Raw genomic sequence first — 22,091 nt, forward strand, 5'->3', positions numbered from 1 at the left:
GTCAAAAAACAGACCAGATTACCCTACTGACCCCTTAAGAAAATATACATATAATATCCGCTGATTTATGATTTTTGAGACATTTGACTATAAAGTTCAAAAAGTCTTTTTTAAAATGCGTGTTTTTCCAATTTTTAAAGAATTTTACACTTGTGTTTTAACTGTTAACTTTTTGTTCACACAATAATAAAAGGATTGCATTCTAACAAATAATTAATGTTACCAAATCTACATATTTTACAAAGGAACTGAAACAAATAATAACCCAATGACAGGAAAAAATAACACATTGTTTTTCGCATAGAACTTTTTTTGCGTTGGTGGCCCTCGGCCGCGCTTCAAAATAATAACCATGACCGATCCTACACCGGGATTTATCAATATAAAGTCAATTCTAAAAGATTTTAAACATCTCACACGATACTGAATTTTGTATTGACGGTGTCATCCACCTATTTAGTTTATTTTTATTCGTTTACGAAGTATTGTAGCACTAAATAAATTTCAACGAAAGTTAAATAAATTACATTAATACCAATTTTTGCAGTATTTAATACAAAACAAATGTGCAGAACCGAATTACTGAAGTGCTAGTGGATATAAATTTCAAAATATATGTATGTGAAAAATTCTACTATAAATCAAATAAACGAGTTCTTTAAGTAGTAGAATTTTTTAACTTTAAGTGCAAATATCATAAAACCGAAAAAAATCAGCGGCAACTCTACATACATATTTTTCAATCTGAAGAACCCTCTCTATCTGTACTTACCCATTTTAACTTTTTTTAATCAAACATTTTTCGGTTTGCTATATAAACGGACCTGAGATCAACAGTAGTTTCGAATTTTCATCTGTAAATTTAACACTAAGACGCAAACGTCTGCTTAAAATCACCAAATCCACTAAAAACTAAAAACTATGTTGTGAATGGACCGCTCAATCGCATTGCAAACCTTGTCAACTCGCTACATAACGACCTGGATTTCTACGGAGGAACATATAGTAACTTCATCACAGCCACGAAGAACAAGCTACTCAACTATCATTGATTAATCAAACTTGAATTTTATAACTAATATTATTACCCTTGTCTTGTTGTATTTTCCCTTATATTAAATATTAATTATTCAAATGTATATTGCCGATAGGCGTTGGTTTAATTAAATAAATAAATAAATCATTTAATATACGCTTAACTGAAATAAGTTTAAGCACTTGGGCTGTGATTTAGAATAGCATCTCGGAGTTAAAATGAGTATGTACTGATAGAGGCGGTCCACTAAGAAAAAAAATCAAAAATTCAAATATTTAAAATGCGTGGTTCTCCGATTTATAATGAATTTTACACTTATATTTTTCAATTTTTTATCAACTAACACTTCACTAAACCGTTTCTAATCGTTTATTGTATATTAAATAGTGCCAAAATAACTTTAATTCCATATGAAACTTTATTTGAAATCCATTTATTCATACAATAAGAAAATGGTTGCAAGCAAGCAAAAAATTAGTCTTACCATATTTTGTAATGGAACAAAAATAAGAAAAAAAGAAATATTATGATGACGTCAATACTAAATCATTATCGTGTGATGAGTAATGTAAATTCTTTCGGAATTCTCATTATCTTGATAAATCTCTGGGGCCGGCTTTAGTATGCCATCCCACGATTTCAGGGTTAAAATTGATATGGTTGGATAGAGCTGATGCTTGAGATTAAGAATATAGTACATATATAATTATGGCCGCTGTAAACTTATAGTTTTCGAGACATTTGCATTTTAAGTTGACAATTTCGCAAATTTTATTTTTCAATTTCTAGTAATTCTTCCTTTCATATTACATATGCATCTTTTATACACTTACACTTTACTACATAGTTTCTACAAATTTATTTTAAAATTCGAGACAAGCCCAAATAGGAGTTTTACTCGAAAAAAACCTGACCTGACCACATTTTCTCTAACGGATATTGTTACAACTAAACAAGGTACCGTTCTTTTTGTTGTCCGTTATGTCATTATCTTCACATTTTTCAATACTGCGTCCCCCTTTTTAAACCACATTTTCTATAAAGGGTATTGTTACAACTAAACAATTTACCTTTTCTTTTTTCCCGTTTTGTAATTATTTTCATATTCATTTCATTTGAATTCCGCGTCCAGTATCAAAAATTAAAAATATATAGAAGTATAATATATGTAGGGATTAAAAATTAAAATGTATTTAAAAAATTGAGTGCGAATTCAAATATATAATAATATAAGTTTTAAACCGAACCGAAGCGTCAACCAGCTGAGGTGTGGTTAGGCGAACAAATGTGCTTAAAGCGTCGAAAGAGAAATCAATATGGTATATTGCAAAAATAATTCAAACATTCGATTATAAAGAAAAATGTATTTCCCTTGCGGAAGAGGAAAAGCTTTCCGATGCCGGAAAGGTGGTTGTCGGAACCGAACTGCGTTGGCAAGGTCAAGCGATACCTGGCTCGACAACGTAAAAATTCCACTTCCTCAAGTATTTTATTGAATGTATGCGTATGCATCCCACTGGCCGCATGCGGAGGTGAACAGTTTTATCAGGGAACCAGTTTTATCTAGCCCTACCATATGTGACTGGTATAATTACTGCTGCGAAGCCCTTGTAATATACCAAGTTGATTAAAAGGTAACGGTACTGTTCAAATAGATGAGAGCAAATTTGAAAATAGGAAATATAACAAAGGTAATAATACATAAATACAATTGTTTTTTTATGTTATTAATATATCTTTTCTTATTTTAGGGCGGAGAGTCGAAGGTCACTGGGTTCTTGGGATATTTGCATTTAAAGTTAAAAATTTTGCAAATTTTATCTTGCAATTTCTCGATTTATAGTAATTATTTCTTTCATATTATGCACTTTTTATACACTTACACTTCACTACATTGTGTCTACATATTTATTTTTCAGTAATTATTTTAATATTTGTTTAAAATAAGCATTTTATATTTTACACAAATTTCATTACATGCACAATAACAAAAGTGATCCGTGTTGACAGATAATAAGTGTTGCCATATTTACACATTTATCAAACGAATAAAAATGAATAAAAAAAATAGGTTTATACCACAAATACATAAATCGTTATCCCTTTTCTTGTTATATCATGAGTAAAAAACAATAAAGAGATTTACTCGAAAAAAACTTGACACACCCCAGTGTTGGATCAGCCAGGGTTATTTTTTTTTTGAAGCGCGGCCGAAGGCCGCCAACGCCAAAAGGAGTTTTACTCAAAAAAACTTTACAAACGCCGGTGTTGGATCGGCCAGGGTTATTTTTTTTTTAAAGCGCGGCCGAAGCCCGCCAACGCAAAAGGAAGTTTTACTCGAAAAAATAACCTGACAGACCCTGCTCTTTGCACAACCCGGTGTTGGATCAGCCAAGTATATTTTTACCTGCATTTGAGTTTTTTTTTATTTATTTTTATTGTTTTCAATCGTTTGGGATATGGTAACACTTATTATTTGACAACATGGAACACTTATTGTTATTGTGCGTGTAATAATATTTATGTAAAATTTAAAATGCTCATTTTAAGCAAATATCTAAAAATAAATATGTAGAAATATTGCAGTGAAGTGTAAGTGCATAATATGAAAGAAAAAGTTACTATAAATCGAGAAATTGCAAATTGAAATTAGCGAAATGTTCAACTTAAGATGCAAATATCGCGAAAACTAAAAGTTTGCAAGGGCTGTAGTTATATATTTTCTTAATCTGGAGCATCAGCCCTATCCAACCATAACACTTTTAACCCTGAAATCGTGGGATGGTGTACTAAAGTTTCCCCTATATTCGTAAATTGAAATTAAAAACACGATTTTTAAGATATTTCCCGTGAAAATTGGTGCACGTTTTCGGGAAAGCCGCTCTCCTGAACCTTTACCAAAGTTAGAAATATAAGTGTAAAATTCATTAAAAAATTGGTGAAACACGCATTTTAATAGTCGAGTTTTTTAACTTTAAATAGAAAAATCTCAAAGCCATAAGTCAGTGGCAACTATACTCGTAAATATATTTTATTGATTCGGGCCTCCTCTAGGGTTGGGGTCGTTCCAGTATCTCCTTTTCACTGCTTATTCCTCTTAAATGCGTGCACGGATTTTTTTTTTTAATTTATATAGCACGGATAGCCAATGAATTAAACTTTGGTTTAAATGTAAATTTATTGTTAAATGTTAATTTGTTTTTTAGATATAAGTAAGCAAAAAACGCACATTTTCACATTTGCTCAAAGAATGGCTCTCTTCTTTTGAAGTTTTTGTTGCACTGCTTGCAAAAAAATTTAACAAATTTAACCAATTTAACACACACACATTCTTTGAAATATATTTAATTGAATTAATGATAAATTATGAATTTTAGGTTGCAATTATATGTACAATTTAATAAATAAAACAGCTTTCAATTACGTGTTATACTGTTCCTTGAAATGTAAGCAAAATTACTGAATATGAACTGTCAAACGACGAGGAAAATAAGCACAAAAGAAAGACAGTAATAACCCAACGAATCAAAATGGTAGGTCTTATATACATTTGGGTTACTTTACATAGGACTTGTTTCGGATCGATGGTTGAAAGTATTAACAAATGTGAAAAGGGGTGGTGGTTGGGTGGGTGGTTTTGTGGTGGGGTGGTCCTTAGGGCCACGCTCAATTAAGGTTATAATATATAATAGGTTGTCAAAAAGGTCTTGCGGTATTTTCGCTAGTTGGCGCTGAAAGCGCGTAGTTCTAGTTTTATTCGTCGCATCGGGTCATGCTATACTTTTTTTTTTTGGAAAGCTCATTTCACGCGCTAACACGTGTTTGATTGATTGTCGTTTCTTTTAAGTCGTTCGTGAGTTACAGCGTCGCAAACATGGAGCAAAATAAAGAGAAAATACGGCATATTTTACAGTACTACTACGATAAAGGCAAAAATACATCTCAAGCCGCCAATAAAATTTGTGCAGTTTATGGACCCGATACAGTTTCCATTTCCACCGCACAACGATGGTTTCAACGTTTTCGTTCTGGTGTAGAGGTGGCCGAAGATGCGCCACGCTCCGGAAGGCCTGTCGTCGGAAATTGCGATAAAATCGCTGAATTGGTCGAAAGAGACCGGCATAGTAGCAGCCGTAGCATCGGTCAAGAGCTGGGCATGAGTCATCAAAAATTCATTTCAATTTCAATAAAAAAAAAAAAAAATTCAATAAAAATACCGCAAGACTTTTTTGACAACCCATTATTTTAATAATAGAGGCTGACTTCATAAACGCAGTTTGCAATGCAACACTGCAAAGAAATTCATTTACAATGCAAAGCAATATTGCATGGCAACACTGCTTTGTCAAATAAATTGTCGGCATTTTACTGCATTTATGAACGCGCAAAAGATTGGTACCTCGCATCACTAACATTAACATATTCGACAACAAAGTTTTTTAAAATGAATGTGCAGGAATATTGCTGTATTCTTTTGAAAACAGCCTCGGAATTGGCTGATAATAGAGAATCAAGCAGCAGTGTTATCAAAAATATAATAAACAAAAGAAAACGCCGTCGTTTTGCATTATTAGCCAGATTCCAAAAACCAAAAATTTTTGTAAGGTTATCGAAAGCATGGAAGACGATGTATTTTATTCTCATTTTCGAAAGAAGAAAAGTAGATTTCAGGTATTTATTATAAAATACGTAGAGTATTGAGTAAGTTGATAAAACTAATACCCCAAATGTAAAGAACTTGCAGATTGCGATTAAGCCCTAGTGGAATTCAAGTGAAACTGGACGTATAGCAATAACGTTGAAAAAAGCTTTACAAATAACAATTTGGAAGCTAAGCAATAATTGTTCTTTCAGAGATGTCGGCGATCGGTTTGGTGTGGCAGTTGGACTCGCATATAAGGTGTTTTTGAAAATAATTAAAATGGTTTGCCGCTTGTAGGAAGATGTAATCAAATTTCCCAAAACTGCAGCGGAATAAAAACAAGTAAATGAAGAATTTACAAACCTGCGGTATAATCCTTTTCCTTTTGAAATTGGATGCATCGAAGGAACTCATATTCCAATTTCGCAGCCAATAAAAGATGAAATCAGCTATCGCAACCGAAAGGGAAAGTATTCAATCATTACACAGGTAAAAAATTAACTTTTTTGCATGATAATAATTATTAACTGGAAATATTTTTTCAGGCTATTGTAGATAGTCGAATGAGGTTTATAGATGCATTTATCGGCTGTCCAGGTGCATGCCACGACGCATCAGTTTGGCAAAGGAGCTCTGTCAGGAAAGCTATAATTAGCAAGGAGATTAAAATCTGTTCTAATTACCATTTGTTGGGCGATGGGGGGTATCCATTAGAATTGTTCCTTATGGTGCCCTATCATGATAACGGGTTCTTAACACCAATGCAGTCAAAATACAATGCGATTCTGTCTTCAACTCGCGTTGTTGTGGAACAGGCATTTGGTGTTTTAAAAAAAATTTAGAATTCTCAAATACATTGAAGCTCAACGTCCATATATGCCAAAATTAATTACAATGGCATGCATGATTGTTCATAACATACTAATAATTGAAAATGAAGGCTACTTAGTCGATGAAATAGACGAAGAAAAAGCACATACTGAGCCCCAAATAGTCGAAGATCCGACTACATCGGGACAAAGGGAGGCAAAAGCAAAAAGGGATGCACTGGCCACGCTATTGTCTGCCTAATTGAAAACTGTTTGGACTATAAAGTTATAGTTGTTTTTTAAACTTTATTAAACCCAATAAAGAAAAAATAAAAATAAAATAACAGTCAGTTCATTTTGCACTTATATGAAAAAAAATAAACAAAAAAACAATTAATTTTACACTTAAAATTTAATATGAAAAATTCATTCAAGGTTAAACGTAAAACATATGTACTTGAATTCTAAGATTTGTCGAGTATTTTCTGGAACAGTGTACGAATTTCTTTCAATTCGACCAATTTTTCTTTTTCCACTACTAGCTTCTCTGCCTCCATGTCCAGCAATTTCTTCATAACTTTGGCATCTTCTTCCGATTCCTTGTTTAAAAACTCTAACACATTGCTTTTTCTTGTTAGTTTATTTCTTGGAGTGCTAGTACTAGGTAATGTTGCATCTAAGTCCAGCACCGTAGGGCTATCGGGTGGATCATTACTTAAATTTTGAATTAAGGACTCAAGGGAAGATTCCAGCATGGCATCAGGCACAATGACACTACTGCGGCTGCCGAAAACTTCATCCAATGTTTGGAAAAATTCCTAACTTGTTGCGCCTTCCCCAGATGTGCTGTTGCGTTTTTTTATTCGTTTGTAAGTGCCCATTATATTAACAAAACATCTGGTACTTTCGTCCTTGGAGAATGGGAATGTGTTATCTATTTCCTTCACATCCCGCATTATTTGCTCCCAAAGTGTGTTCCTCTTTTTTTTCTGCAACGAAATCTGGCTCATACTTCAATCTTATTTCTATAAGTAATTTCTTCCTCTCATGGTTCCACTTTTTTTCACTATGCATATACAGAAAATATTAAAAAATCATAAGTAAAACTACAATCTTTAAAGTAAACCACTTTTAGTTACCATAAATCCGCCATTTTCACCACAAATTTATATTTTGTTTTTTGTTTACTTTGTGCCGCCAAGAAAAGCCACTAAAGCATCACAAATGAAAACAATGCGCAAGTTTGGCATATGTTGCGCATAAAAAAGCATTGCCATGCAATAATGAACACGCGGCATTGCCAAGGTTGTGTCTGATGCGATTATGAACACTAGGCATTGCAGTGTTGCATTGCAAACTGCGTTTATGAAGTCAGCCAGAGTAATACGTTAGTATTGTAGAAAAAATGTTGGTTGGGTTACTTCTGTATTAACGGTATATTGACTTCAATGGAATTCAAATTTTTATTATACTATATTCGCGTGCCTTAATTAAAACCGGTGTGTTTTCGCAATTGGAAATTTTTAATATAATTAAATAAAATACCTGCTTTCAAACTTTATAATGATGTCAAATAACCAATCAGGTAAATATAATACGTTATTTAGCTCTCTGAAAAGTGGGCAATATACATATTACGTCCATATAACGAAAATTTGGAATAAAAAATCGCGCGATTTTTTATTCCAAATTTTAGCCTGCGGCGCTTTTCAGAGAGCTTTGAAATTTTCTTTGAAAACAGTATTATATAAAATAATATCTAATTTTTTCAAAGATGATGATATTCCATCCACGAGCGCTGCAGCAGTAATGTGTCGTGATGCTACCATGATACAGCAGTGGAATATAGTGCAAATGGACAAATACTTGGGCTCACATGAATTGTGTGTATCATTTGCCGAGGTATACGGTCTGTTGCCAAATAGCCGGCTTTGTGCCGTTCACAAAACCCAAATGGCACTGCGCAAACGCCACCCAGTAGGGTACTTTAAATGCTCTAGAGGCAATTGTAAGACAAAGTCCCTTATTTCAAGGGCAGCGGGCACATGGTTTGAAGGCGTCAAGTTAAGCTTTCCCCACTTGTTTTACCTCATGTATTGCTTTGCCCACCGCTTTACGCGGGAAGGTATTTATAGGGAGGATTATGCGAGCGTTGGAAAAAAATTGTCATCTAGCACTATCTCCGACTGGTATAGCTACTGCAGGGAAGCGGTAGTTATATTTCAGTTAGACCACCAAGAAGTCAAAGGGAAGATTGGTGGTTCAGGTAAGGTAGTGCAGATTGACGAAAGTTAATTCGGGAAACGCATATACAACAAAGGTAATAATAATAATTTATATATAATGCAATTATGTATGTTTATTCAAATACTTTTCTTTTTTTCTGGAAGACGCGTAGAAGGGCATTGGGTGCTGGGAATGATGGAGGATGGCAGTGAGGACCTCAGACTGGAGGTATGCCCTGACAATGTACGTTCCGCTGAGGTTCTCATTTCTCTTATTCGTAAGCATGTACACGAAGGAACAATTATAAGGACCGATTTTTGGCGCGCATATGAATGCCTCCCTGAGTAAGGTTACATCCATGAAAAGGTTAACCATATTGACCGCCGAGGATGGCACACACACCCAAAGAATCGAATCTCATTGGCGTGTAGTGAAGAGATTTTTTTATAAGGATAATTATATTAATCCGGCAAACTTTGCTGATGTAATAGTAGAATTTTTATGGAGGCGGGAAATACAAAAAACAAAAGACAGACCCATTTATTTCATTACTGGGTGTTATTAAATATGTGTATAACACGAAATAAAAAAAACTCCATACAAATGAAAACCTAATTTTATTATTTAGGGGGTCTTGTATAAATGGTTGGTTGGGTTATCTTGGTACTTCAACAACTTGTATCCTCTTCAGACCCTGCCCTGCAAGACGGAGGTAACAGATTGCACAAACACATTGAAACATTTTCAGCTGTTCACTAACACTGTTACATTTTCTGGAATTTTCAATTGAATGAGAGAATACGTAAGTAAGATAGAGAAAAACTATCGACATTCTAAACATATTGTAATATTAACTTGCTAGAATAGGAGAGACGAATGCCCAATTTTTCAAGAAGAAGAAAACGAAAAGCGCAGTTTATTTTGGATTTTAAAGAGGTAAGTTCGTTACTTGATAATTTGATACTTTATAATTAATTTCTATTATTTATATATACATACATATGTATATTATTAATTTCTTTTGTATAGAGAAACTAAAAGGCTTTACTAGGAGAAAAAGGTAAGAATTGTGAATTGAATGTTGTGTGTATAATTAAAAATTTTAATATTACAGAAAACATTTGGAGGATTCAAATATATTGGGTACAACAAACAAATAAGAGAGTAAGTTTTAAATTAGTAAAGCTAAATAGTGCATATTTATTTCAAAAAGTTGCTATAGATTGTGCATTTTTGTGAAATATGTAATTTGTACTTTATATCTACATATATATGTATATACATACATACATGTGTAAATGTAAAAAATTTAAAAATCAAAAATCTTTATCAAAGTAATATTTGTTGCTATATTATATTTTTTAATTAAACGACCACTTAATATTTTTAATTTTATATAATAATTATATAATATTTTTTTTTTTTAGTTTTCGACGTGGATATTTGATTCCTATCAATCAGTTAAGTTTTAGTTTTAAATAATGAATAAGAAAACCTTTTCAAACCTCTTGAGCAAGGAAAAATCGAAATTTGAAGCTACGGTGGCAAAATTTCGAAGACTGAATGAATCTGTTCAAGAGGTTTCAAATGATAGTTTCGATAGGTTAGAGTTAGGGATTAGCGATAATGAACCAAGCACCAGCAGAGCAAGTGGTAATAGGTTTGAGGATTTTTATGATAGCGATAACGAAACCAATAGTAGGTATTTGTTTGAAGAAGATTTTCAATGTGTTGAGGAGGTTGAGGACCAGTCCGATAAAGTGGTCGAATTGAAGGCGTGGGCAATTAGAAATAATATTTCTCAAAATGCTCTCACTGACCTGCTTCAAACTTTAGATAAAGTTGGTGTTAATGGCTTGCCATTATCAGCGAAAACCCTCCTCGGAACAATGCGAGAAAAAGTTTGAAGCCATACCAGGTGGAGAGTTTTTGTATTTTGGAATAGAAGAAAACTTAAATTCTCAAGAATTTGACTTCTTAGAAAATTACGAAAAGGTGGATATTGACGTTGGAATAGACGGACTGCAATTAACAAAGTCGTCAAAAAATTGTCTGTGGCCTGTCATGGGTTCAATAGCCAATTATCCTCATGTTAGTCCGTTTTTAATTGCCTGCTTCCAAGGAAGAAGCAAACCAAATAACCCTGAAGATTTCCTTAGAGATTTTTGTAATGAGGTAGGTCTTCTTAGAGCAAACGGACTGATAGTAGGTAGAAATCAGTTAATAAAACAGTTCGATATTAGGTCCTTTACCTGTGATTCACCTGCTCGCGCCTTTGTGACTGGAGTTATCTCTCATACAGGGAAAAATTGTTGTCCAAAATGTGTAAGCTCAAGTCGTTATCTAAAAGGGAGAGTTAGTTTTTCAACCAATGTAGGATCAGCGCGAACTGATGAAAGTTTTAGAATTAGGAGAGATGGGGAACATCATAGATTAGAGTATAGGGAGAAAGAAATTATATTAGAATCTGCAAATTTTAATATGGTTTCACAGTTTCCTTTGGAACCAATGCATTTAGTAGACTTAGGTGTAATGAAAAAATTATTAAAATTGCTTATTTCTAAAGGAAATATTTCCGTAATGAATGAGAAGCTGCGTTATTTGGCAAAATATGTGTACCGTCCGAGTTTTGTCGAATAGTGCGTGACTTTAATGAAATAAGCAATTGGAAATCAACAGAGTTCCGACAGTTTTTGCTATATACAGGTATATTTGTTTTAAAAGACTGCATTGATGAATGCCTGTACTATCATTTTCTTTTGCTTCATGTCGGAATTCGACTTCTTTCATATGAGCAGTCAGAAGAACACCAATTAAATGTAGCTGACAAAATTTTGCAAGAATTTGTTAATTTGTTTTCAAGTATACACGGCGAACACCTAATCAGTTTTAATGTACACGGCTTATTACATTTAACTGACTGCGTAAGACGGTTTGGCGCGATTGATAATTTCTCCGCATATAAGTTTGAGAATTATATGCAAACATTGAAGAAAATGATAAAAAAGCCGGATAAAGTATTGCAGCAATTAAAAAATAGATATTATGAGAGAAAGAATATGTATGCAGCTTCTAGCAAAGTTTCAAAATTTGGGGTATTTTCGTTAGATTTTAAAAAAGATAAGGATAGCTTTTGTTATTCAGAGAAAACAGGGCCGATAAAACTCATTGGCGAAAAAATAGAGGGCGATGTTTTTATAGGCCTTCTTTTTTCTGAGACTTACGATTATTTTCAAGAGCCAATTGCTTCTGCAGATTTAGGCATACTTGTAGGTAAAGTTTCAGAAAATGAGGTAGTTTTAAGTAGGTTAGATATTAAATATAAGTATTTTTCCATACCTATAGATGATAAAATTCTTTTAATTCCACTCATTCATCACCTTTTTTATGATTTTTCATAGAATGAATTTCGATTACCTCGTAGAAGAAATCGATTCCGAAGTGGAATGCTCACAACCTTTGGGCCCCCAAAGAGGTTGCATTTAACATAAATATTTTTCATTTTTTAATAATATTTTTTTACAGATAAAGTGTTTAAACCAAATTCTTACAATCTCGTTTGCGCTCCTCCAGCAGAACTATCAGAAATTGTGGTACCGTCACCATCGTCTGGCGGCCATGCAGGTATAATGTATTAATATATAAATATATTAGTATTTGTTTTATAAAAATACATTTATGTTTTTCAGATATAATCCAGAAGCTGGATGCTATTGAGACCCGTCTCACTGCCATTGAGAAGTCCCTAACAGACAAAGTAAGTAACGCAGTATTACAGTACCAAATTAAAACAGAAGCTAATTTTTATATTTTAATTTTTTAGATGCCAGAGAAGGCCGAGGTGCAGGCGCAAAGTAAATTATTGCGCGAATGCCGCGTCATTGCGGCAAAGACGCACCATTCAATTAGCCGCATCACCGGTGATTTGGAGGACGAGCATTACGTGGAGCTCGCTTCGAAACTGCCCATGTCATCGGAAGAGCACGTGCGCTTCGTGGAAGACAAACTTTCCCAAAAGGAAAGCACGGATGCTATGGTAAATATTTCGTTTTTAAATATTATGCGATTGTAATATAATTTACTGTAATTTTTTTTTACAGATGCGGCTAATATTGAAATCAAAGGGCGCAAAAGGCAGTGTGGACGGCGTACTTCGTGGTTTGTTTTCAGACGATGTAATGTACCATTACAATTTAGAGGGGCGCAAGGAGAAGAAACCCCTACTAAAACTAAAGTGCGTAGGGTTAGTTTTTGGTAAGTTTTTTTACTGGTATATATTTGAATGCCTTAACTTATTACGTTTAATTTTAGATATATTTCCTGACAAGGATAAAAGCAGTATATGTGGGGAGCTCCGGAGATTTGTGGCCTTAAGCCACAATCGTTATAAACAGAAGAAACATAAACTAAGGGCTAAACTAATATAAGTTTTATTATTATTACTTATATATATTAGTGTTAAGTTGTAAATATTAGTTTTAAGTTGTACATATTAGTTTTAAGTTGTAAATATTAGTTTTAAGTTGTACATATTAGTTTTAAGTTGTATATATTAGTTCTAAGTTGAAGTGTCTAATTTTACTTTTAAAAATATGAATTTTTACAATTATAATTTTTATACTCAAATAACTTGTATATAATTTTTCTGCCGAATGCAATAATAATAGGCATATTATTAATTTAATTAATATCTGATTTTGATTTTATTATTAAATAAAGCAAAATAATTTAAAAAAATGACTTTTATTTAAAATAATTGAATTTGCTAGAAGTAACAAATGGGTAACAGAAATGCTTGTTCCTGCTAACATGATTACATGTTAAAGGTAACAAACTGATAACCAAAATAATAACACTAACAGATATTCGGGTAACAAATACTTTTTGTTATCCATAATACATAGGTAAGCTTTGCGCTAACAAAAGAATTTGTTACCCGTAACATACTGTGAAGAGATTTGCTAACAAATGTAGGTATTCTGTTAGAACAAGGCAGCATGCGATATTTGCCATTGGTTAGAGCGAGATAACCATTGAACATTAAATAGGTATGTGTTACTTTTTTCCCACTCTCTGAACAAAAGTAACAAATATTTTAACGAATGCAAAAGTGAACAATAACAACTCGTTTACACGTTTGCTAACAACTACCCGTCTTGCAGGGTGGGTACACATATGTGCACTTTAAATTCCACTGAACTTAATCATCTTAGTGACATCTTATGGTAAAGGTTTGTACTACAAATTCTTCTAAAGCTATCAAAGCTTCCACTATTTATCACTAAGTGGCCCTAAACACTTATTTTTTATGTATTTATCTAATTTGAATATGACAGTTAAGAATTTTTGCAAGAGACGGCTAGTCAGTAACTTTGAAAATCAATAAAAAATCAATTGTTCACTTTTTTTTTGATAATTCAAAGTGGATACTACAGTTGAAGTGTTGGATTATCGTGTGAAAAGGTAGGTTTTACATTTTTCCTAATTCTACCTGCGTAACTATTCCTTATTTTCTGTGGTGCACATATGTGTACCTCAGGACTAAACATTAGTTTTGTGTAATGTATGACCGATTTTCAGTTTCAACATGGACGACCGAGAAATTGAGGCTTTATTGAATGATAGCGACTTGGACTTCTCTGGAGATAGCGATGATGAGTACCTACCATCAGATTTCATGGAAACGGACAGCGAAGAAGGTGCAGGTATCATGGAAATGGGTGGCGAAGAGGGTGCAGATGTCATGGAAATGGATGGCGAAGATGCAGGTGTGGAACTGGTACAGAACGAGACGAATTCAGGAGAGGAATCGCAGAATACACTGCGTTCAGCGTTGTGGCGCACTACTGAAATGACTCCTCGTGGGCCAGACATTTCAGATGATGTACTTGTTTCGGAGGGTACTTCAGACATGAATATATTGTACTGCTTTTTTGAGTATCTGGGCGTAGAATTCTGGGAGTGAGTTGCAGAGTTGAGTTGTGCCTATATTCGGCACAAAAGCGGGATTTAAAATCGTTGAACACGAACGCTATTAAAATGATTAAATTTGCAGGCGTGCACTTGATGATGGGCAACCTCAAATATCCTCAAGGTAAGCTTTACTGGAATAGAGAGTTATGTGTGCCTATTATTGCGGATACAATGAACCGAGACAGATTTTTTGAGCTTCGAAATTATCTACACTTTGTAGATCTAAATAAGCCAAATGCTGATGACAAACTATGGAAAATAAGACCACTAATATACCCCATTTTGAAGAGATGCCATAAGTTTTCACGGTTAAGCATATGTCCATAGACGGAAAAATAATTCCATTTTCATGACGATGTGAATTTCGCCAATATGTGCCTTCTAAGCCAAATCCTCTTGGTCTTAAGAACTTTGTACTGGCTGCCCGAGATGGGCTGGTGTTGGATTTTGAGATTTATGTTGGCAAAAATACTCTTGGACTAGGAGCAGGCATGGTAGAAAAACACTGTCGCACAATTGTAAACAGCTGTGTCCTGTACACCGACAGGTTTTTTACTAGTCTAAAACTGGCCGAGCTTTTGCTACAAAAAAATAATGACATTTTTCTGACTGAGATAAATGGACAGTTAGAACTTTCAGTCATTTCCTTGACCTAATTGCCTTCAATTGTTGGATTATGTACAGGCGTTGCTGTGCTGAAGAAGACATGCAACGCAAGGACAAATTAGAACTACTCCCATACAGACTTAATCTGGCCAAAGCGATGATGAACTATGCAGGCGGAAGAGTTGAACTTCCTGGAACCACTTCTCGTGCCAGCACCAGTGCCTCTAAAAGATCCCGTTTGAATGTTACAGACAATGAATTAGACTATGATGATGAGCCTCCTGCAAAGAAACGCCGCCAGATTATCGCACAGCCACAAACCGAAACTAGACTGGACAATGTTGGTCATCAGCCGAGATTCGTAGACAATAACTTCGCCTCAAAATGTCGTCATCCGAAGTGCTCTTCATGTTGCCGCACCATTTGTGTAAAATGTAATATCTACCTATGTATTTTAAAAAATAATTGTTTTGAAGACTATCACACCATGAAAAATCTCAACTCGAAATAACCTAAGTGAGACCTGAAGTACACATATGTGCAACCCATTTTTTCCATACTTACAAATAAAAATGTTTATATCTTTCAAAGCATGTGTTTTTTTTTATACCTCCACAACTACAAAAAACCAAAAAAATACATTAAAACCATGTTTAGATCATGCTCGGGTCTGAAGAGGGTATGCATTATTACCGACACATATACAATTTTTAATTTTCAGTGTTTTTATTATTTAAATAAAGTGGATTTCCATTTTAATTCATTAAAATAATAAACAAAGTCACTCTATGCGTAAAAATACATAAATTTTATAATAATTAGTGAAAATTGTACGGAAAAACTACGTTTTTACACCATTTCCAGGAGGCAGCCCTAGAGCCCCCGTGGTCCTAGGGGGGAAGGGTGCTATTGGGGAATGTTTAGTTTAGTATCTCATTTTGAAGAGGTTTTGCGCAATTTGGGAGGGGGCTGGGGGCTTGCTACCCCCCTCATTTGAAAGGTAATGAATGGAGCTTTTGAATAATAGCACCCTTCCCCCCCCTAGGACCACGGGGGGCTCTAGGGCAGCCTCCTGAAAATGGTGTAAAATCGCAGTTTTTCCATACAATTTTCACTAATTATTATAAAATGTATCTATTTTTACGCATACGCGTTTATTATTTTTATTATTTCAATGAATTAAAGTGGAAATCCACTTTATTTAAATAATAAAAACACTGAAAATTAAAAATTGTATATGTATCGGTAATACCAAGATAACCCAACCAACCATTTATACAAGACCCTGAAAAGTGGGCAATATATTACGTCCATATAACGAAAATTTTGAATAAAAAATCGCGCGATTTTTTATTCCAAATTTTCATTATATTTTCAGTATAATATATTACATTGAAACAAGCGCCGCAGGCGAAAATTTGGAATAAAAAATCGCGCGATTTTTTTTCGTTATATGGACGTATTTTGTTAATACTTTCAACCTTCGATCCGAAACGAGTCCTATGTAAAGTAACCCAAATGTATATAAGACCTACCATTTTGATTTCTTGGGTTATTACTGTCTTCCTTTTGTGCTTATTTTCTTCGTCGTTTGACAGTTCAAATTCAGTAATTTTGCTTACATTTAAAGGAACAGTATAACACGTAATTTAAAGCTGTTTTATTTATTAAATTGTACATAAAATTGCAACTTAAAATTCATAATTTATCATTAATTCAATTAAATATATTTCAAAGAATGTATGTGTGTTAAATTGGTTAAATTTTTTGCAAGCAGTGCAACAAAAACTTCAAAAGAAGAGAGCCATTGTTTGAGCAAATGTGAAAATGTGCGTTTTTTGCTTGCTTATATCTAAAAAACCAATTAACATTTAACAATAAATTTACATTTGAACCAAAGTTTAATTCATTGGCTATCCGTGCTATATAAATTTAAAAAAATTCGTGCATGCATTTAAGAGGAATAAGCAATGAAAATGAGATACTAAAGTAAACCCAACCCGTGCTATTATTCAAAAGCTCCATTCATTACCTTTCAAATGAGGGGGGTAGCAAGCCCCCATCCGCTTCCCCCTTTGCACAAAACCTCTTCAAAAAGGTATACTGGAACGAACATTCCCCCTCCTCTATCCGTTGATACCCATTTTAACCCCGAAATCGGGTAATGCTATTCTAAAATTTACCCAGTGCTTGTTTACATTCATTTGGACAGTTTGGTTGCCTCTTTCCATTCCTACTCAATAACAAGAAAGGAAAAGTATCTCTTACAATAATGAGCGGAGCGGTGCCAATTTGAAAATAAAATTGTATACTGCACCGTAGGGTATGAATCTAGGGTCGGCTTTAGTATACCATCCCACGATTTCAGGGTTAAAAGTCATGATATAGCAAGAAAAAGGATAATGATTTATGTATTTGGCGTATAAACCTATTTTTTATTCGTTTGATAAATGTGTAGATATGGCAATACTTATTATTTGACAACACGGAACACTTATAGTTATTGTGCGTGTAGTAATATTTATGTAAAATATAAAATGCTTATTTTAAGCAAATATCTAAAATATTAATAAAAAATAAATATGTAGAAATATTGTAGTGAATTGTAAGTGTACAAAAAGAGCATAATACGGAAGAAAAACTAACCATAAGTCGAGAAATTGCAAAATTAAATTTGCAAAATTTTCAACTTTAAATGCAAATATCTCGAAAACTATAAGTTTGCGGCGGCAATAATTATATATATTCTTAATCTGGAGCATCAGCACTATCAAACCATACCACTTTTAACCCTGATATCGTGGGATGGTATACTAAAGTTTCCCCAAATTTTCCACTATACCACTAATTATTATTGTTATCAGATATTTCACAAGACACATTCACTTTGTTCTCTATTATTGATTTTTAGTTTAGTTAGTAGTTTATAAATCCTTAAGAATTCCGTTTAAAAAATATTAATTCACTCTTTAAACAATTTTATTTACTTCTGATATGGTACAAAGACAGAATATGATTTATTTAATATTATATCTTAACCGAAATTGTAATATATACCGCACATTTCACATTGAATCGACTTCCATAAACGCACATCTATTTATTACTGACATAACGTTCCTCGGTACGTAGTGAAAGTCTCTGTTTAAACGCAGCAACTTTTGTTTTGTTAAGTTTTACTCAAGCGCTGAACACATAGAGAGCGACAGACTGCAAACTACATCTGTCAAATAATAAAATACACACGTTCTTAAAGGCAGTGTTATTTTGTCAGCTGCACGACTACACGACTGCAGGCCGACAGTTGTCGTTCTCGCTAACTTCAATATCCTCCTATTTTTGCCAACGACAGTAGGACGACAGTAGAGTCGACAGTAGAATGGAAGATAGAAAGAGGAGGTAGAGTGGTGATGCCACTAATATGTAAAATGTAAAATTATTCACAGCTCTAACAAACTTGACGTTATTTTACAAATAAAAGCATAAAATAGCTATATTATAGCCCTATTATATCATTTGTAATAACAATTGATAATTTAAAGCAAAAATTTACCTATTTACTTATTTTTTGCATAAAAAATTTCATTTTTACAAAATATTAAAATTTCATTGAAGTGAAAGGAATTAGTATGGCCACAACGAAATTGTGTACATACAAAATGGACAACTGCGTTGTTTTGTGTACATGCCGGCCATTGTGCTGTTGTTGCTTCTCAAAATGTACATGTAGTAATATGAACAACGACGTTTTCAGTTCACTGTCGTGCTGCTGCAGTTTGTCGCGCTCTATGTGTTCACCACTTCATTTGACTCAATTCTTAACGGGGCATCTCGACAGGATAGAATTTATAAAATACTAGCGCGCTATTACATGAAGCAACTTCTGTTGCTAATTCTCGGGCGATTCATGTGCGAGCAGCATGTGTTGCGCAACTCTGTTCGAGTTTTTTTCTCATTCCCTTTCACTTTACTTTAACCCATTGTCGTTTCTTTTTCCTTATAGGTATTTGGGCCACTCTATCACATATATTAATCAGCTCTGTCAATTAAGAAATACATTTATTTATTAAAACAAACATATATCACCGTTTTACTATCGTCTGAATCAAATTGTATGGCTTCCTCCATACATTTCACAATATCTTTAATTAATTAGATTTTATCGTCATATTCCATTTTCTAAAATATTTATATTATATTATGTAAATATGTATACATATTTGCAAATTACTTACCAAAAGATGAAATTAAATTTTTTAAAAATATTCAAAAAAAGATTCGCAAATGCAACTATGTACTACGAAAGAAAGAACACGAATGCCGAAAAACGTCGCAGCGAACTGTTACGAATAAGAACACAAAGCGAGTTGCTGAACACTGGAAACTCGGCGCGATTCCCCTCTCCTCGTCGCCCCCTCGCCTATAAACCAAGAGTTGCCGCAACAAGAGTTGCCGCAACAAAAGTTGCCTCGTGTAATAGCGCTGCTACCTGCATGCCGTGTCTATTGCCTGTGGAGACTCCACATTGCTCATAGCTTACTAGATATAGAATACTGACTAGTTTGCCATATATCGTAATACCATGTTCAGACCGACACTTAATCACATGATTTCGGCTGTTGAATGGATTATTCCACTAATCTTAAAAATTTATCAAGATTTCGTCATACAAAAATGACAGTTCCAAATCACTTCATTGAAATGATTTGAAACTGATTCACGCTAAATCTCTCTGTGTGACTCTGATTTTGCGCAATCTACTTGTCAGCACTGGAAATCTGTTACTTTATCACAGCTGATTTAGGCACTACAAAGGGAAAAAAATGTAAACAAACAAATTTTTTAAAGCAATGAATTTAATTTCATCAGAAAATCGACTCAACAAATGAAAAAATGCATCCATTATTTCTATTATATGGAAAATATTTAAAAAAGCCGTTTTTTTATTTCAAAATATTATGAAATCTTTTCTTTTGATAAATATCATTCCTTGAATGACATTTTTTTTATTATTTTAATTGGCATATAATAATTTATTTTTGGTCTGAACATGGTATAAGCTATAGCTGTCACTTCAGCAGTTTGACAAATTTCTATGAAAATTTCGAAGAGGCAACATATCCCATTTGCACATATGCCGACGGCATTTTCATTTCGGTAATATGAAATTTAGTAAAGCGAGTGTTAAGACGGTTGTGTTATATTATAGAAATAAAATACATTTTTAAAATAACATTTTTCCAAAAATTAATATTTAGTTTAATATTATTAATTTACAGAAAAATTATGCAAAATGGGCTGGGAATGAGCGAAGTTTTAAATTTAATGAACTTATACATGCATAAATCAAAATATCATTCCTCATTTTTAATTTATTATTTTAATTGTCATATAAAATTTATACCAATTATTATATAGTAGTCTAAAAATATGACTTCTTATTTTTCCCAGAAATACATTTGTGAAAAAAGCATCTTTATCCTTTTTTTATTTTCCACATGAAAGATTTAAGGAGTTCAAGAGCTCAAAACATGCGCTACATCAGCTACCTACTCTACGGCATTTCGCTACATCAGGTCGAACCAGTGGCGTAGCTAGCTGGGGCGAAGGGGGCCGTCGCCCCGGGCGCAACGTCTTGGGGGCGGCAAAACGATTTTCGCTGTTTTTTAATATTCAGAAAAATACTTCAACAAATTTTTTTACAAAATTTATTATAAAAGATAAAGAGTTGTGCACTCACAATATAATAATCTGAATAACAATGAAAAATATTAATTTTTACTCGGATACTCTTCAGTCTTTGAATTTGTCTTTTATCTTTTGGCTTATATCTTTCTTAAAAATAGTGAAAGAACTTAAAGATGCACTTTTCTAGCTTTGTCTAGCGACGTGTCACTCTCACAGTTATCCTATGTCTTGAATGTAACAAATACTTTTATTTCTCCAAATTTTCAAAAATGGTATTTAAAAACTCCAATTCGGGCAAAAATTCCTGCAAATTGTTTCAAAAGTGTACAAGATATAGGGCGAAAATGGGTTTTTTTCTATGGCTTTTAATAAGATGTCTTGTAAATTTACTATCAATTTCCTTAAAAACCGTATTGTGAGAATTTTGGAACTTCAGAATTTGCGTGGCTTCTAGTTCCTAAATTTTATATACTTAATATCGAAGACCATGAAAATTGTAGGTAGGTAGATAAAGGGGGCCGGCAGAACATCCTTGACCCCGGGCACCCGAAGTTAAAGCCACTGGCTCGAACTTACCTACCCTACGCCTTTGCGCAAATGATTATAGTATGCTTGCAAATGCCCAATACGTTTGACAGTTAGTAACTTATGAAAAAATCATAATTACCAATTAAATTAAAAATATATGTTGACTTTGTTTCATAATATTTACGAAATTTATGTAAAATTGATTTATTTTTAACCTTTTCGTGTTTGGGTTGCTACAAAATATATAAAACCGACAATCGATTAATATCAATGATGATCTCTATTCAGTATATTCAAAATGGCAGACAAGAGTTCTATTTAGTTTTGTGACCTGCCAACTATCAGGTCTCAAATTTGAGGCAATTTTTGAGGCTAGCGCTAGAGACAGTTTAGTGGATAGTAACTAGTCACAAATTGAGACTTTACCTCAAAATGTCTCAAATAGAGACTAGAGACGGGTTACAGAATCCCGGTATCCATTTTTATTAAAATTTCGAAGAGCTCAAGAAAAAAATTCCTTATTATTAAAGAAAATAAACTTTGAGTGTATAGTATGCATGTGTGTGTGTAGTAAAATAAATAT

General features: G+C 33.4%; 2 protein-coding genes across 13 annotated transcripts in view; one reads left to right on the top strand and one right to left on the bottom strand.

Moving 5' to 3' along the window:
- Positions 1 to 18,447, bottom strand: part of LOC126765052 (voltage-dependent L-type calcium channel subunit beta-2) — a 259,846-nt gene extending 241,399 nt beyond the window's left edge. For 3 of the 12 annotated variants that reach the window (XM_050482649.1, XM_050482648.1, XM_050482650.1), the window contains exon 1: positions 18,280 to 18,402. The gene's annotated coding sequence lies outside the window, so the exon portion shown is untranslated. The other 9 variants (XM_050482640.1, XM_050482639.1, XM_050482645.1 and 6 more) reach the window with 7 other exon arrangements.
- LOC126765088 (uncharacterized) lies at positions 9,823 to 13,753 on the top strand. The gene is made up of 8 exons (XM_050482703.1): positions 9,823 to 9,877; positions 10,141 to 10,173; positions 12,115 to 12,188; positions 12,239 to 12,337; positions 12,403 to 12,470; positions 12,537 to 12,749; positions 12,814 to 12,967; positions 13,025 to 13,753. The coding sequence occupies exons 3-8, from the start codon at positions 12,116 to 12,118 to the stop codon at positions 13,138 to 13,140; spliced, it is 723 nt and encodes a 240-aa protein (XP_050338660.1). The 5' UTR covers positions 9,823 to 9,877; positions 10,141 to 10,173; position 12,115; the 3' UTR covers positions 13,141 to 13,753.
- Positions 18,448 to 22,091: the final 3,644 nt, after the last annotated feature.

This window comes from Bactrocera neohumeralis, unplaced genomic scaffold, assembly GCF_024586455.1.
Source record: "Bactrocera neohumeralis isolate Rockhampton unplaced genomic scaffold, APGP_CSIRO_Bneo_wtdbg2-racon-allhic-juicebox.fasta_v2 cluster10, whole genome shotgun sequence".
NCBI classification, from domain to species: Eukaryota; Metazoa; Arthropoda; class Insecta; order Diptera; family Tephritidae; genus Bactrocera; species Bactrocera neohumeralis.